Below are 17,800 nucleotides of genomic sequence, written 5' to 3' on the forward strand. Positions count from 1 at the left end.
CAGCAACAACAGCGCTCAGTAGAAATGACAATATGCAAATTTCGGTACGAGAACTAACCTGCACAAATTGAGGAGCAAAAATTAGGCGTCCGTAGTCAGCGCTGTCACTGCTGCCAAGAAAGGTTCCCGGGCTTGCTTGCAGGTATATGAAGTCCTCTTGGGATGACGTCACGTAGATACTGGTGAGGCTGATTGGCCCGCAGCTGGGGGTGGATGCCTCAGCGCTGCTTTAGAATCCGGTGTTACGGACGAGGTAGCATGGACGTGCCCCGGAGAGGAAAATGAGGGACGCCTGAGACGAGGCTGCTGGGAAAAGACAAAGAAGAGGAATTTATACAATATTTACAAGTGAGCTGCAGGAACGCAGCATCGTGACAGCTCAACAGGAGAGCATGATGACAACAAGCTCCTCGGCCGTGCCGCTGCCGGCTTTTTTAAGAGTTCCCTTCCCTAGGGTCCCTAGATGGGGGCCGGGTTTCACTGGCACCAATCACAGACACACACGCACTCACTCACTCCCGAGAGATCACGCCGTCGTCACGCGCTGGGAGAGGGGAACGATGCCATCCACGTAGCGCAGACGCCGGAACGTCCATGAGCGGCGTTCGCACGCATTTCGAACGCGCGTTCACACTCGGTGTACGGGAAACGCTCGCTCAACCGGGTAGACGGACGCGGCTTCCGTGGCAATCCAGGCGCTCACCCAACGCGCGTCTCGGGGTTTGTCGGCGTTTCGCTGCTGCCATGTCGTTGTCTTCCCCAGGACGAAGGCGAGTCGTAACAGACTGCCCCGCCGGGGGAAGGAGATCCCGATGGACAGGGGACAGCATCCGCTGTACGGAGGGATGTCGCTTGAGGCTGGTCTCAACCGGAGTCAGTTGTCTCTCGGCGGTTCTGGAGCTCAGCGCACCCCGAAGTCTTCCTTCGCATGTGCAGGTTCCCAAAGGGCACTGCAAAGTGACTCGTGCTCCGCTAGCGTTAGAACCACGCCGAAAACCCAACCGCTCAGTCCGCAAGCACGACACAATCCCCACTAAGCAATGCCAGGCTCTTTCCTTCAAACAAAGTCAATTAATTAATCACTGGGAGTAGTCCAGCAGCACTCAGAAAACTCCCACAGATCGGCACATTACACCACAAAGCGCATCTTAATTTAAAACAATAAACAAAACCAATAGGCTCAAAATCCTATATCAGGAAAAAAAACCACCAGCGAACTGCAACTATGATGCTGATTCTTGCGCTAGGGACCTCAACTTAAGCTATCGGCATTACCTTTGAGACTCCCCTTTTTGTGATGTATTCCGATTAGTAATGACCACAACATTATTTCATTCTGCATAGCAGCATACTGCCGTCACCTTGCATATCCCCGCAAAGATTCGCTCAACATCGGAGCCAAAGTCACCTTAATTTCCCAAATTCCAAAAAAATCAAGCGACTCCAGGCGCTTATGCTAGTGGCCTAAATGGCCCGTCTGGCTAGCACTTCGCGTTTTAACGGACGCTGCTATACATGGGCACCACTAGTGCATTTTTCGAAACAATCTTTGTCCAAAAGGAACGCTTCCAATGTAACCAACGCGTCCGAAACCTATTCCTGCTCAAAACTTTTTTTTCACTTTTTTTTTTTTTTGCAAAACGCTTTTTCTGCAGGAATGGTTTAAAACAGCAGAGACATCCTCGGAATCCGCTGCTAACGAGCCGCGCCGCGGCTCAAAGGGGTCGCCTATTCTTCAACCGCGCCCTGCGCGGTCGCACACCAACAGTGGCTTTAGCAGCCGACAATTCACAAAATTCGAAGGGCTTAACTGCGCTTCGACACCTGCGAGCCTCAGACGCCACGCGACACTGATTTGTTCCGCACCCCGGCCGCGTGTCTCCAACACCTGAGTAGCGTCTGAACATTTGAATGCGAGGGGATGACGGTCGCGTATGAAAGAAACGCCTACGAGGACTCCTTTCTCGATTCAACCGTGTCCTTCGACTGGAACGCGTTCTGCGGCGTTCTTCCATGCCGTAGCTGGGCGTCCTCTGCGGCCCGCTGCGAGTTTTACGCGTCCTGCTACCGTAGCGTCCCCACAATGGGTAAGGTGGCTTTCGCGCTGTCTGTAAACGCCGAGCTAGTCTGGCCTTAGCGCGGTGCCTGACGCATATGGAGTGCCGTGATGATAGCCTCGGACGATTACGCTGCTGGCCGGCCTTTAACTTTACAATGTCCTCGGCCCGTACTTCGTCCGTTCTCTCGAGAGCACCCCTCGTCTTGGCTCTCCTTGCGCGTGGTCGCCTTCCTAAAACTGCCTTCGCAGAACGGCCCTGCGCGCCTCCCTTTCTCGCGGTGCCCTCAACCTCCGCATCTTCTTTCTGACGCAGCACCGAGCCGTATTTCACCCTTAAGTTCGAATTATCGGCTCGTGCTTTCGGTGAGTCACCGCAGGTCGCAGTAGCTAGCTCTCCCGACAGCACTTTACCTCCTGCTGAGCATAACTTGCTCTCCTGAGGCTTGCTATTCGATCCTAATACCCTAACGCTCTTGCCCGGAACTTGAACTATGAGACGCTGTTCGGCTAACGTAGCGTTATTGTCCTGGGTACTACCTTCTCGATCGCAGCAATCAGCCTCCTTCCCGGAAAGTGCATGCTTCTCTGGGCTCAAAACCAACGCATTGCCCCTTTCCTTATTTTTAGCAGTGCCTACATTATCCCCCAAGCCCTCACGACTTGCGGATCTGCACTCTTCCTCATTGCTAGCCTTAATGCCTACATTATCCCCCGAGCCCTCACGGCTTGTGGATCTGCACTCTTCGCTAGCTTCTTGACCGAACTCCTCGGTCCTCGCTGCCGAAGTGGCCTTTCTTTCCTGGACCAAACCTGTCCTATGCCGCCACTTCTGCACAGCACTCGTGTCATCCGGCGACTGAGCGGCGCTTCTAACTCGGTCCCTGACACTATCGCGGTGTAGCTTACCACCGTCAATTTGGCCTTCCAAATCTGCCTCCGCGACTACCGCCTTTGCAGCAAGCTCCCGAGCTCTCGATCTGGTCAAGGCCTGAACGCTACCCTCACCAAACACGAGTCCCTTTTCGCGCAGGAGGTGATCGGACCTGTTTGAAAATAGGTACGGATACTGAGGGGGGAGCATAGATGACACCGCGGCCTCTGTCTCAAGTGCGCCGAAAGGTCCTTCAATACGCACTTTTGCAACGGGCAGACACACGCTATGTGCTTCCACGGCTTGCTTGATCCATGCGCACTCGCCCGTGAACATATCGGGTTCTACGAAAGAGGGGTGAACCACATCCATCGTCGCCGCGGAATCACGAAGCACTCGGCACTCTTTCCCGTTCACGACGAGGTCTCGCATGTACGGCTCCAGAAGCTTCATGTTCTCGTCATTACTGCATACTGACAAAAATACGAGCTTAGTTTTCGCTTCGGGACACTGCGCCCAAAAGTGTCCCGGCTTCTGGCAAGTATAACACACGCGCGTTTGCCTCGCCTCTAACCTCTTCCTGCGTTCGTTGTCGGCTGCCGCCGTCTCTGTGCGCCCGGTCGGATCATTTTTACTCGCATCCTCACCACGTTTGCCCTCTTTTGGTCTGATGGGCGTGAATTTCGGCCTCTCAAACTTCGAGCCGAATTCACCCCGTTGACCGTCCCTGGCTCCGCGAGCCCGACGAGTCACAAACTCCTCTGCTAACTCAGCGGCTCTCGCCACGGTACTAACGTCTGGCCTGTCCAAGACCCAGTACCGCACGTTTTCCGGTAATCGTCTATAAAATTGCTCCAGCCCGAAACACTGCAGAACTTTCTCGTGATTGCCAAACGCTTTCTCTTCTTTAAGCCATTCCTGCATGTTTGACATAAGCTTGTAGGCGAAATCCGGATATGACTCGTTTTTGTCTTTCTCCGTTTCGCGAAACTTCCGACGGAACGCTTCTGCCGACAACCTGTACTTTTTAAGCAGACTCGATTTCACAAGATCGTAATCCTCCGCCTCCTCTTTCTTCAGGCGAGCGATTACGTCGGCCGCCTCAGCGGGCAACAAAGTGAGCAAACGCCGTGGCCACGTTTCCTTAGAAAACCGCTGATACTCGCACGTTCGCTCGAAGTTAACAAGGAAGAAACCAATGTCGTCTCCAGTCTGAAACGGCCGCATTAAGTCAGTCATTTTGTACGATACCCGCTCTCCTGCACCGTGTGCCTGACTTGACCCACGAACGCGTTCCATCTCTATGTCGAGACGCTTCATTTCCAAAGCGTATTGACACTCGCGTTCCTCTTTCTCTTGTTTTTCTTTACGTTCAAGTTCCTCTTTCTCTTGTTTTTCTTTACGTTCGCGTTCCTCTTGCTCTTGTTTTTCTTTACGTTCGCGTTCCTCTTGCTTTTCTTTACGTTCGCGTTCCTCTTGTTCTCTTTTTGCCAATTCCCTCTCCTCAATGGCCTCAAGGCATTCCGCAAGCTCGTCATCTTCAGCCTCTAACGCAAGAATAGCCTTCAGCAGTTCTGGTTTTCTGAGTTTGTCTGATACCTCCAGACCCAACTCTTTCGCAAGCTCCAGTAACTTTGGTTTGCGCAGCGTCTTCAAATCCATGGCTGCTCCGAGTGCTGCTTCTCTACTGCCCGCTATTGTCTTGCTGCAACTAACCCAGCAGCAACGACAACCCAATTACCAGCTCTGTTCCCGACACTAACAAAAGCCTGGCAAAACTCAGCAGAAGAAAGTCCCGCACTCACCAAACCTCGCAGCCAAGAATCCAGCGCAGTCGGTCCGCTGCAGGCAACCAGTCAACACACAGGGCTGTTGCACTGCCCCCGACTCGCCGTGCTGCTGCTCAGCGTCCCGTTGTCCGCAACTCTCCGCCGGCGTCCGACGATTCGCGTCCCACCGCTGCCAACCAGTTTGTTACGGACGAGGTAGCATGGACGTGCCCCGGAGAGGAAAATGAGGGACGCCTGAGACGAGGCTGCTGGGAAAAGACAAAGAAGAGGAATTTATACAATATTTACAAGTGAGCTGCAGGAACGCAGCATCGTGACAGCTCAACAGGAGAGCATGATGACAACAAGCTCCTCGGCCGTGCCGCTGCCGGCTTTTTTAAGAGTTCCCTTCCCTAGGGTCCCTAGATGGGGGCCGGGTTTCACTGGCACCAATCACAGACACACACGCACTCACTCACTCCCGAGAGATCACGCCGTCGTCACGCGCTGGGAGAGGGGAACGATGCCATCCACGTAGCGCAGACGCCGGAACGTCCATGAGCGGCGTTCGCACGCATTTCGAACGCGCGTTCACACTCGGTGTACGGGAAACGCTCGCTCAACCGGGTAGACGGACGCGGCTTCCGTGGCAATCCAGGCGCTCACCCAACGCGCGTCTCGGGGTTTGTCGGCGTTTCGCTGCTGCCATGTCGTTGTCTTCCCCAGGACGAAGGCGAGTCGTAACACCGGAGACAGGCGGTAGGCGATTGTGCAGATGCGCTAGGGGCAGTTGCACAATGGTCAGTGACCACACAAGGCAAGGCCTGCACAAATTGAGGAGCGAAAATTAGGCGTCCGTAGTCAGCGCTGTCACTGCTGCCAAGCAGGGATGGCGACGGCGATCCAACTGATCGCTGAATCATATGGGTCCCCGGCCACCAAGGCATGCCAGGTAAGTAAGCCGCCCATTAGACAGCCCGCACACTCACTCACCGGGCACCAGGCGTCCCTTGGGAGGACCTTAACCCAGATCACAGCCCTCTTCTTTCTTTTAAAGACATTACTGAGCACTATCGGGCCCAACACCGGCGATACCCAGTTCCTATGAAAGGACTTGGTAAAGCTGGCGAACGAATTCTCCTCAGGCTCTACACAAACATCCTTCTGTGCCCGGCGGTTCTCAAGCACTTTAATCCTTCTTTTGATGGCCGCTGCTCATTCTGTGTGCACCTTCCACATGGTTTGGGCATGCAGAAAAAAATCCTTCTCTCCCCCCTCACCACCCCTTCCCTACACGAGAGGACAGGGAGGCGGCCCTGCTCAGCTGCCAGGAACTATCGGCCCAAGAGGCCCTGGTTCAGCGGACTTGTGTAGCGGTCATGACCAACGGGATCCCGGAATGAGGGGACTCCGCCTAGTATTGTAAGGGGTGAGACCCACTAGGGGTTTCTCCCCGAGCATCTCTCTGTAAGTTACTAAATGAATGCTTTTCACCACCACCACACCAGCTTTTGACATGCTAGGAGACCCAATTTTCTTAAACTCCGCTCCGATCTCAATGGGCGAGACCTCTGTAACTGCATCATCCGATGCCGTGGCTACCCTATCCGAAGGTAGAGAGGTCTCCTCAGTTCGCGAATGCGGGCATCTTCCACTGTTACAGCAGCAGTTACATCTGCCACGTACGAACTACCTTCATCTGTGCCGCACTGGCAGGGCTGCTCCGCAGCTACGCGCTCTATATACCTCTGAACCTTCCGCATTTTGCAGCCATTCTAAAATGTCGGCTTTAAACTGGTAGGGAAAATCATAAAACGATTTGGTGTTATTCTGCTCGCGCTGGTACCTTTGGCGATGGTCCGCCAGTGACAAGTTATATCTCGTCAGTAAGAAGCCTTTCACCTGATCGTAGTGTGCCAAGCCGCCGTCCAAGAGGCGCTTTACAACGTCATACGCTTCGCAGGAAGGAAGGGCTCCTAACTTCTGTGTCCAACCATTCCGCTCCACACGCTTTCTCTCGCAGATGCGCTCCAACTCCGTCAAATACTTCGCCATATCCTCGGCGATCACGAAGGGCGGCGGCCTGTCTTTCGGCTGCCGACCGTTGGTCTCATGCAGAACGAGAGTTTTATTTCTCTCTAAACTAATCTGATGCGCTCGAAGCTCTAGGTCCATAAGTTTCCTTACGCGAGCACGCCGTTTTATCTCAGGCTCCTCCCGTTTTCCTGCCTCTTCGCGCCAACGGCTTTCTTTGCCTTCGCGCCCAAAGCATCCTTTGGTTTCGCACTCAAGTCGTTCTTTGGCCTCCTCGTGCTCAAGGCGTTCTTGTCGCTCACGCTCTGCGTCCTTGCGCTCACGGCGCTCTTTGATCTCAACCCAGGCCTTGTTGGCTGCCTCAGCCGTTTCTTCCTCTGCCCGCATGATCTCAAGAACCGCATCCTTTCGTTTTGCGGGGCCCAAATCAATGTCCAACTCTTCACAAATTTCGATGAGTTCCTTCACTTTGAAGCTCTCCGTCGCACGCAATAGCCTGTTGCAGTTTGCCCTTTTATTAGAATTCCCTTGACGTTCACTACTATAGCACTACTAGTATGAAACGCGCAAGCAATCCTTTACAACAAAGCCTTGTTAACTCCCTCTGCATCAGCTGTCGTTTCAAGGCACTTTCAAGGCACTCCTACTATGCTCTAAACAGCAAAGCTCCCTCCAGTGTTCCACACAGCCCTACTCTAGACTACAATCACGTGTGCTCGAGCAGTCTGGCGAATTGAGGGGAAAACATCAGGCACTCACGGCGCCGAGGTAGCAGACGCCAGTCGATCCCACCGCTGCCACCACTGTTGCGACTGGAGCGTCTCAGACTGCTGCCACTGCTGCGCAGAGCTGAGCGAAGAACGGTCGAGGCGATGGTGAGTGAACGGACGTTTCTATACAATATTTACAAGGCTTTTACAACATATATACAAGGGCCGAGAGCACAATGGGCTAGGACGAGGCCCTGCGAAGAGCGCCTGTCTGGCTTGATGGCTCGTCTGCTATCCGTCTGCTGCTGCGTCTGGGGTTGGTTGGTTGCGACTGAGAGAAGGATGAAAAGGAAAGTGCAGGGGCCTTCCGACTGGCTCAAGCCGAGCCACCACCGCTGCCGCGTGCAGATAGAAGAGAGTTGAAAGATAAGAGGAAAGAGAAAAAGAGAGAGAAAAAATTGGCAGTGGCTTAGCTCTGGTTAAGCCTGGATATACAAGCGAAAATCGGCAGTTATGCTTTGTTTGACGTCATGGCTGTCGCAGTTCGCGCACAATGCACTGGGAACACAACGGTAGCGGTGTAGATTTTGAGCCAACTCCCTCCCTACCACTTCTGGGTCTTCTTTTCTTCCTTCCATGGCGAATATCTGCGCCTCTTCTACGGCCGCCGCCGCCGCTCCCGCGTGCGTTTTCGCAACGCCTTGAGAAAGAACCTTCTCTTGGGACGGAGACCGCCATCCCAACCGTCCCAAGCGGTTAACCGATGGCGAGGAGGAGAAGTAACGACGAAGCGCGCGCCGCGCCGCGCGGCCTCTTAAGGCGCGAATATAGTCCGACGTAACGCAAGCGAGCGCGCGCGCACGTTGCGTTGCGTTGGTGAAAACAGCTCCGTCTGTAGTTCGACGCACTGCAGCGGCCGACGCAACCGGCGGCTGCCAGCGTGCCCCGACGGGCCCGGCGCAGATTTGGCTCCTGCTCCAATTGCGCGCCGGCGCCGCCGACCGCGCCGACCCACAATGCATCGCGCGGAGAAAAATGGCGGATGCCAGCGCGAGCGGCGTGAGTGGAGCGAGCTGCCCAAACATCGAAACCGAGCCGGATATCGTTGTGGAACGCTTTATTGAAGCCATAAAACAACACCCCTGTGTACACGACACAAAACGACTCGATTTCAGAGACAACCAGCGAAAAGAGAACGCTTGGGAACAAATAAGGCGAAGCACCGGTCTCTCCACGGGTGAGTTGTTCCCGACTGCTGTGCTCGGCTTCACTTGTACCCTTCTCAGCCGAAGCATTCCACTCGCCGCATGTATCGTAATGTGTGGCCGATTTTTTTTTGTCCCTCGTTTTCAATGTAGTCGAAGAATGCCACAAGTTATGGAAGAAGCTCCGGGACCGCTTCACCCGGGAGCTAAAAGCGATCGAGCTCGCTACGAGGAGCGGCAGCGCCTACGTTGCGAGGCAGTCATGGCAGTTTGCCGAAGCAATGTCTTTCTACAAGAACTGTGGTCGTCCAAGAAAGTGAGTTCTTTTGCTTTGTTTTGGAATATTTGTTTTCGCGGATCGAGGTACGTGGAGTTATGAGCGCGAAAAGTGTTCAATGCACGGCATGAACTGGGTGCTACGTTCACGCACAGGTTGTTCACTGAGCCTCCTTCGTTTTACCTTCTGTACGCGGGCACACCTTGTTCATACTGAGCCTCCTTCGCTAATTTATGCTATTTTACCGTGACGTTTCCCTTCTGTGAGAGAGGATTTAGTATTAGTTTTTTTTCCATGTAACTGCCTATGAACTGCCGCGCTTGATCACGTTAGCATGGCTTTAGAAGAAGACCCTGGAGGAGCCTGTACAAAATTGTTCGTGTTTTTATAAATGTTTCACGGCTTTTGTGTGGCTATGAAAATATTAAAATGAGATTAACTTTTTACCAGCTTCAAAATGTACAGCAATATCAAACATGCAATAAAAAGTTGGCGGGTGGTCAGACATCTGTAGCAAAAATTTCTGTAGGTCTTTATGCTTCCGATTGTGCATTTGTGTTATGTGTTATAGCGTTTGTGATCTCATAGGTTCGGGTGAGCTGCATTCTTAGAACGCGCGTGTATTTTGTTTTGGGCTAGTATGTGCGTTGGTTTTTTGTAATTTTTTATGGCTTTACTGTTTGTGCTGAGGGTAGGCTGAGGGTTGGGAACGGTTAGTGGGCAGCCCCCTGCCTAGAATATAGGTCGGAGATGTAGCTCCTGCTTTTGGAAGGTAGAAGATTTGCTCACCGAAACTTCCCGGCAACATCAGCATTTTCGCTCTGTGACATTAGCACTAATGTGGATAATTGGAGCACTTGGTTCAGCATTTTGCTTACTGGAATGGCACTACTCACAGACATGAATAAGAAGGCATGATAAATGCATGGGCCTTGAATTTCAACTGAATTTCAAACATCAGTGTAAGTCAGAGCTCGTGTCCTTTTCTTTTTCTTCATCCGTGTGCGTAACGCTCTTACACTCGACAAGGCACAGGTGCTCTGTTAGCAGTAAAGTAAAAAAAAAGTGAAACGACAAGACTGAACTTACTAGAGTACACCCTGTTTGTTTCAGCGTGGGCTTAAGGGCCCTGCCAGGAGGTGATGACATCCCCTCAACAGCAGAAGAAATTTTCAGCAGTATGCAAGGTGATGATTCGGCAGCACCATCACCCACCGCCAATGTTGATGAAGAGCTGGAGCCCGCAGCAGCTAGTCCTGGTCAGCCTGCCAGGCAGGAAGACTCCACAGTGAGGGAGCCACCCTCGAAACGGTCCAAAAAAGCGTCCAGTTGCTATCACTTCGAGCAGCAGCTCCTTTCCCAGCTTGTCAAGAACACCGAAAATGAGACTTTCGCGCAATCAGTTGGCACGAGCCTTGACAGGATGCCAAAGAGAATCGCCTCTCACTTGAAGGTTAGAATAACAGAGCTAATAGCTGAATATGACGAGTCTGAGGCTGTATTTTAAGATATACTTTTTGAGGTGTAGGTGACAGCAAATATATCATCTGCACTATGTTTCTTTTGATAACTTATAGGGCATTGCCATTTCATTTTTTTGCATTGCCTGCCATGCAGTGCAGTATCCTAACATCATTCTGTAGTGTTCCTATTGTTTCAGTATACTACAAAGCTGTGATATATCTGTTGTTAGACTGTTGAATGGTTTCATTGCAAGTATTGTAAGCTTCAATGTGGTTAATAGTCTCCTACCTCTTTCACCACTTCATTGTTTCACAATTCAAGCTGCGTGCATTGTCATGGTAATTCGTCTTTCAACTTTCACAAGTGATTTTTCAACATTTACAAGCGATTTCATGATTATAACTTGCACCATTGCTAATTTATTGCTAATTTATACATGAAGCATATTGAGCAATAGTTGTACACCACCTTTGTGTGTTCAAACAAAATATTTCACATGAAAACAACAAACATGGAAACAAAACAAACTTAGCGTGGTGTGCTTGCACAAAAGCAGAAGTACAAAATGTTTCGAGTATTTTTTTACATCCGCGGGATATGTTCAATTACAATCCACTCGAAAGTCCTTTACGAAGTGGTCACCAGATATCAAAAAAATTAGGAGTCACTTTGGCGACTAAAGTGGTGCAAGGCGAAAGCCTGAGTACAGCATTCTGCCACGAATGTGGTTGTGAATGATGATTCAAGTGCTACCAGCGAATGACGCGTCCATTGGCTGTCTGCGTGTGTTACTGATGTGTGGTTAACATGTTAAACTTCGCCTGTAAGTGTGGAACGCGACAGCGTCTTGCAACGCTGCCAGGGAGTCCACAGAACGCCATCGCCAATTCGGCTGTACGCCTTGCTGGACGGTAAATTTATTTTTTGAGGAAAGGAAATGTATCTCTCTCGCATATCTGGCTGGACACCTGCACCACGCTGTAAGGGAAAGGGGGAAGATGGGAGTGAACGAAGACGCCGTATTAGCTAGACGCGCCTTTGTTCATTCCAAACCATTCAGCTGGCATTACGGAGTGGCTAGAGTGCTCGTATCGCACTCCGGAGACCCTGGTTCGATTCCCCAACTCGACCAATTTCGTTCTCGGTTTTATTGATTTATGCGGTCTAACTAGATACAATTGGCCCCATTTGAAATTCGCGCACTGTGACGTCACGAGCATTTCGACCAATTGAAAAGCGTGACATTTTCTGTCGACAACTCCTGCTTACAACGATGAGGCATTAAAGGCTTCCGCCTTAATATGCCTTGTCAGTCAGGAGAAAGTTGTGCAGGCAACCCGCCGCACCTACCATGGCTGTGAGCAACTCAACGTCGCCACTCACTGTCCCGAGGAAGCAGCGCCAACGGGAAACCAATATTACGAAAGCGTTCTCCACGCAACGGAGCGCCATTGACAGCCTGTAGTTAAATACTCGTTTTTCTCGTTTAGCTGTCTTCCGGGGTAAGGGCGCATTAAATAGGGCCGCAGGGGAAATGCTGCATCGCCCACAATGCACAGAGGCCACCCATTATGACCTGAAGGCAAGCTGAGGGTATTGTTCTCGAAGCTCTTTCTGATTGGGCTTTCTCGAAAGAAAGAGCCATCAGAAAGTCTGCCATGAGCATCAATATCCACTAGCAGAAAGCAATAATTTGCATCTGCCACTGCCAACATCAGCAATGAGTAGAAACCCTTATAATTGTAAAACTCTGAACCACTGTCAGTAGGGCAAGTAATTGCGAAGTGCTTCCCATCTATGCTCCCTACACAATTGGGAAAGTTCCACGTCGTGGCGAACTCCTGTCTGATGAACTCCCATTCGTCGGAAGTCGCCTGTCTGAGCACAAGTGAGGAAAGGCAGTCCCAGATGGCAGGCAGGGTCTCTTTCAGAATGCCAGAGACTCTCGATACATGCATACCATAGCTTACAGCGACGTCCATCATAGAGCCGCCTGTGGCCAGAAACCTGTGAAGAGTAGAAGTAGCAAATTAATTGTATTGCAGCGCCATCGTTTGTTAAAAGAAGTTTTTTTCTGTATTTAATTATCATGTTATGAGGCGCAACTAGGTTGAAGAGGATTGTTAATTACAATCAGAGTCGCGAGGGGAGGGGGATGATTAACATAGCTATATAAAGGTATGTTCAAGGGTCGAGTCATGTCTGACGTGTTGAAATCAATGTGAATAACGGAATGCAATTAATCAATAGAACACAACTGGGAAATGGGGACAAAAAATATATTTGGCGAGAGAATTCCATGCTCGCACAGTGAATGGACGTTTGAAAACCAGCGCACAAAGTGGGAAAACGATATAGAATTGTTTTTCCTGCTACTACACTGAATAAGAACAAGAACGAAAGAAAGAACAGTTTCTAAGCTCATCAGGCGGCTATACGGCCAGTTTCAGCTTTGAGTCAAGGCTCCATCCCGTATGACAAGCGGATGTCAGCGAGTGTGTAATTAAGGGTGGCTAAAGTGGGGGATATTTACCGTAAAGTGACTGCCAGCCTTTCTCCTGGGCTGATTGGATTCTTGTGGTCCGGTGAATGGACGATGCGGTCGCGGACAAGGCTCAAAAGTTTATCAAATGAGGCCTTGGTCATCCAGCAAAGAAAGTCGTTTTACATGATTTTCAAGGATGCACTAAGTGTGTTTAAAACACCCCCGAACATCGTGACAAGTTACTGTGCAGCTAAATATTTGTGGATAGTAATAAAACGAGCCGAGCAGTCACAGTGAGTTAAAAAAAAGCGCTAAAAAGCTACACACGAGTTAAACAGTCATTACGTGTGAAGTGTGCTTACCTGAAGTACTTGAGATGGTATTCTTGCCGTAGTTCTTGCACAAGCTGGTGGTACTCGCCTGTGGTTTTCCGCTGTGCGAAAATCTTTCGCACATACATTGAGCGCCTGCGCTTTCGCCGCAAGCGGTGGACTAGTAACACGAGAGGAAGTTTCTGTCGCGCGGATGACACCCTCGCCATATTTCATATAGTAGCCGCAATGGCGTGAATGGGGCGAAACGGATGAGGCGACGCAGAAAAAGGCGCGAACGGAATTCAAACTACCCGCCGGTCGACGATCGGCGCGCGAGTCGGCGGTCGTTCTGCGCATGCTCCGAAGCGGCGCGCGGCGTCTGTACGCATCGAAGTATAGACCAGATTTTTTTACCCTCGCACGCAGGCTGCGGACGCGCGCCTACTCTCTACGCCAGTCGCCATCTGTCGGCGCGCGCGGCCCGAGGGACTGCGGGTCGCGCCGGCGCCGCGCATACAGACAGTTGCGCAAATCAGAGAAAATCGAAGAAAAATTCTCTCGGCTTAACCGCGCGTTTGTTCGGGCTCAAATTTCGCACAGAGGTTGCATTTAGTGGTCAGTTTTGTTTTATACTACATTTAGGTGGGGTACTTGCCTGATTCGAGCAGAATTATTTGGAAATCCCCATCGTCTGTGGCGACGGAGAACCAAAATCGAAAGACTTCGCAGCAATGGTACGCGTAGCGCCATCTCGCAGCCATCGAAGAAACGAGCTCTCCACTTAGCACAGCTGGGTTTCTCCGGTGGGTGCGAGATGGCGCTACGGGTACCATTGCTGCGATGTCTTTCAGTTTTGGATCGTCGTCGCCACATACGATGGGGATTTCCAAAAAATTCTGACTGAATCAGGCAAGTACCCCACCTAAATGTAGTATAAAACAAAACTGACCACCAAATGCAACCTCTGTGCGAAATTTGAGCCGAAACAAACGCGCGGTTAAGCCGAGAGAATTTTTTTTCGATTTTCTCTGATTTGCGCAACTGTCTGTAGAACGCATGTTTACGTGTTCGCTTCTGCCGTTTTGTGCTCCATCAGCTAACGTATGAGGGTGTGTGCTGTGCGTCACTACTCACATTTGCCCTCTTCCAGACAGTGCTGCGGTTATCTTGTGCGCAGTTACTCGTTAACGTGACATCCGAGGGTATAGTCGACCAGGTAGTGTACCGACTGGAAACCGGCACTTCGAAGCAGATTTCTGCGCTGTCGTGTCGTTTGTTGTCGCCTTTTATGTGCGATATCATCTATGATAATTTTATGCATCAGAATATAGATCTATTGATTTGACTCAGTGGAATAGTAACTGGATAGGCGAGCTGCAGACTGAAGGTTGTCCCGACGGAGCGCGTGTTTTCGATCACTAGTACGTGTTCGGCATCCTTGCGCTGAGCTTGCTCTTGTTCCCATTAAACACATTTCATGCACAGGATTGTAAGCACGACCGCTACCGAATCCAGCTGCTTTTCCGCACACATGTCAGAGGTATCTGGGGGGTAAAGGTTTATCTATAGTATCTTTCTGCTGTTGGTATCTACCTTAGCTTGGTTTGGTTTATTAAGGTTTTACGTTCCAAAGCGACTCAGGCTATGAGGGACGCCGTAGTGAAGGGCTCCGGAAATTTCGACCACCTGGGGTTCTTTAACGTGCACTGACATCGCACAGTACACGGGCCTCTAGAATTTCGCCTCCTTCGAAATTCGGCCGCCGCGGCCGGGATCGAAACCGCGTCTTTTGGGCCAGAGCAGAGAGCCGTAACCACTGAGCCACTGCAGCGGTGCGGTATCTACATTATTCATAGGAAAATATGCGCGATTTCATTACATTTTCCACACTTAGCCAAACGCCTACGCAACGCTCTCACACGCGGCGAGAGCTCCTGAATAACATAACGCGACTTCGGACCTCAGAATTAGTGAAAGCTGGATTAGCTGCTCATATCTATTCAAGCTTTTATAAATTAAGGGAAAGTACGTTTTTATGCACAAGGTTGCATAAACCATGACAAAATTTGTTTTCTGTAGGCGCTGCGACTCAGTTGAGCTCACAGCGGTAATTTGTTGATAAACTGGCGCGGCGACAAGAAAGCCGTTTGTTGAAGTGGGGGGGGGCTTTATGGCCGGCAGGAAGGAATAAGAGTGCATGGGAATTGGAACTGCATACTAGCCGCACACCTAATTCTTGATATTGAATAAAAAGTTTCTTTGCGGTGGAGCACCAAGACGGAATTCGATATAAGCACGAGCGCGTTCTAAGCGCCGGCACAATTAACCTGAATGTCAAACTAAATGTCATTAAAACGCGTCAATGTTATCGCTTTGATAACGTAAATACTTCCTGCAACACAGCCACGCAGCGGAAGTATGCTCGACAATGTTTTTTTAGCGCCCGAAGCGCGGCTATATGCAGGCGCGGCCGCGGAACTGCCGCAGCCCCGCAGTCCCCAAAGAAACGCCCGCACCGCGGCGCGCCAGTCGGTGCAAAATGGCCGCGCCCAGGAGAGGCTCAAAAATCTGGTCGCTCCGGCCGGCGCAGCGAAACCGGCGTAGCGCGACTGACTGCGAGCGACGCTCGCCCGCGCGCTGAACACGTCGGACTATAAACGCGCCTTTATGTCCGCCGCCGCCGCTCGGGCGAACGCCTTGCGATAACGTGATAAGAACGCGATAAGAACCGCTAGCAGCGGCGAATGGTAAACAGGTGGCGAGGAGGAGAACGGAGGGGGTGGCGAGAAGGAGGAAGGGCGCGGCGCGACGGCCCCCAGGGGTGGCCCACGCGAAGCGCGTTGTTGACGAGCCTAGTGAAGCTTTTCGCTTCAAAAACGCGCGTCGCAACACCGGACGCGGGCTGAAAAAACAGATAAGCGGCCGTAGCCTCTGTCTCAGCGCGGCTCTGTTGTTATAGCCGCCGGTGACCGTTGCGGCAGCCAGCCGTTCAAACGCTCCAATCGGGTCACGCCACGGGCCACCGTTTGGATTGTCTCGAGCCGACGCTATGAGAAGGAGGAGAAAGGGTCTGCGCCGGTGAGCCAGGAAAGGATGACTCGTTGCAAGCCGTTCCATATCGGCAAGTCCGGGCTTCCTTTGCGCGTCGGCGGGCGCTCGGCTCTGGTTTCCAGAGGGGCCAGCGGAATGCGGGCTCAGGCAGAACGCTGGTCTCCACTGAGCTTGCTACGCTGTGTCGAGGGCATCTCCTTGGAGTCCGAGACCACCACCCCTAAACGCTCTAAGGGTGTGTGGGAACTCTCGCTAAAGTGCGCGAAGTTGGGTGACAGTGAGTACCGGTACGATACAGCTGTTTTATACTTTTCTCTTGAGGGATTTCGGTAAACTGCCATTCATGACCTGAGAGAACATGCCTTAGGCGCTCCACCCCATTCTTATTCATCTAGTTATTTCCCTCTCACGATCCCAATCAGCTGTCACTACCTGCCCAAATCAGACATATTATCTTACTATGAAGGGAACGTAAGTGCTCAAAAAGGACGATCACAAGAGAGGAGACAGGACGGGACGGACGCAAATTACTGCTATCTTACTACTTCCAGCATCTCGCCACCAATTACGAACGGCTGTTCTCTAGCTAGTCTCTTGAATATTACTTTGTTTTTCTGCATTTTAATTTTTATTCCCACCGTTCTACTCTGCCTGTCTAACTCATTGATCATTCTTTGCAGTTCATGTCCTGAGTGACTTAGCAAGGCAATGTCCTCAGCGAATCGCAGATTACTTAGGTATTCTCCTTTAACACTCATCCCCAATTGCTCCCATTTCAGGCCCCGGAATACCTCCTGTAAAGCAGAACGGTAGGTCTTAAAATTAATATGCAGAAAACAGTTTCGCAAGGGAACAGCAGTTCACAGTTGGTGGCGAGGTGCTGGTAGTAGTAAGAGAATATGTCTACTTAGGGCAGGTAGTGACCGCAGATTCGGATCATGAGAGGAAAATAGCTAGAATAAGAATGTGCTGCAGCGCATATGGCAGGTTCTCCCAGATCATGAATAGCAGTTTACCAATATCCCTGAAGAGAAAAGTACACAACAGCTGTATCTTACCGGTACTCACCTATGGGGCAGTAACGTGGAGGCTAACAAAGAGGGTACAGCTTAAGTTAAGGACAATGCTGCGAGCTATGGAAGGAAAAATGATAGGTGTAACGTAAAGAGATCGGAAGAGGGCGCAGTGGGTGAGGGAACAAACGCGGGTTAATGACATCCTAGTTGAAATCAAGAGGAAGAAGTGGGCTTGGGCAGGGCATGTAATGCGAAGGCAAGATAACTGCTGGTCCTTGAGGGTAACGGAGTGGATTCCAAGAGAAGGCAAGCGCAACAGCGGTGTTGCAGAAAGTTAGGTGGGCGGATGAGATTAAGGAGGTGGCTGCAGCTGGCGAAGGACAGAGCCTTTGCCCTGCAGTGTGCGTAGTAACGCAGATGAAGGACGGCGCTCTGCGCCGGGCACATCCACTCGGCCGCCGTGCGGGGGAGCTCCTTGACCCGCCGGTGCGGCGCGGAGGAGAGCGAGGGTTTCAGAAACTGTACAGGGAAGAAGAATCCCTGGA

At 51.3% G+C, this 17,800-nt stretch overlaps 2 protein-coding genes across 2 annotated transcripts; one reads left to right on the forward strand and one right to left on the reverse strand.

Moving 5' to 3' along the window:
- Positions 1-304: 304 nt before the first annotated feature.
- Positions 305-5,282, reverse strand: LOC149326632 (uncharacterized). Its single transcript, XM_089563241.1, has one exon. The coding sequence runs from the start codon at positions 4,590-4,592 to the stop codon at positions 1,716-1,718; it is 2,877 nt and encodes a 958-aa protein (XP_089419367.1). The 5' UTR covers positions 4,593-5,282; the 3' UTR covers positions 305-1,715.
- A 3,196-nt stretch (positions 5,283-8,478) lies between these two features.
- Positions 8,479-10,432, forward strand: LOC149326633 (uncharacterized). Its single transcript, XM_089562963.1, has 5 exons — positions 8,479-8,680; positions 8,802-8,964; positions 9,537-9,543; positions 9,887-9,891; positions 10,039-10,432. Exons 1-5 carry the CDS (start codon positions 8,479-8,481, stop codon positions 10,430-10,432), a joined length of 771 nt encoding a protein of 256 aa, XP_089419089.1.
- The last annotated feature ends 7,368 nt before the right edge of the window (positions 10,433-17,800 follow it).

The sequence above is a fragment of the Amblyomma mixtum genome, chromosome 10, assembly GCF_055824585.1.
Source record: "Amblyomma mixtum isolate Tamu chromosome 10, ASM5582458v1, whole genome shotgun sequence".
In the NCBI taxonomy this organism is placed as follows: Eukaryota; Metazoa; Arthropoda; class Arachnida; order Ixodida; family Ixodidae; genus Amblyomma; species Amblyomma mixtum.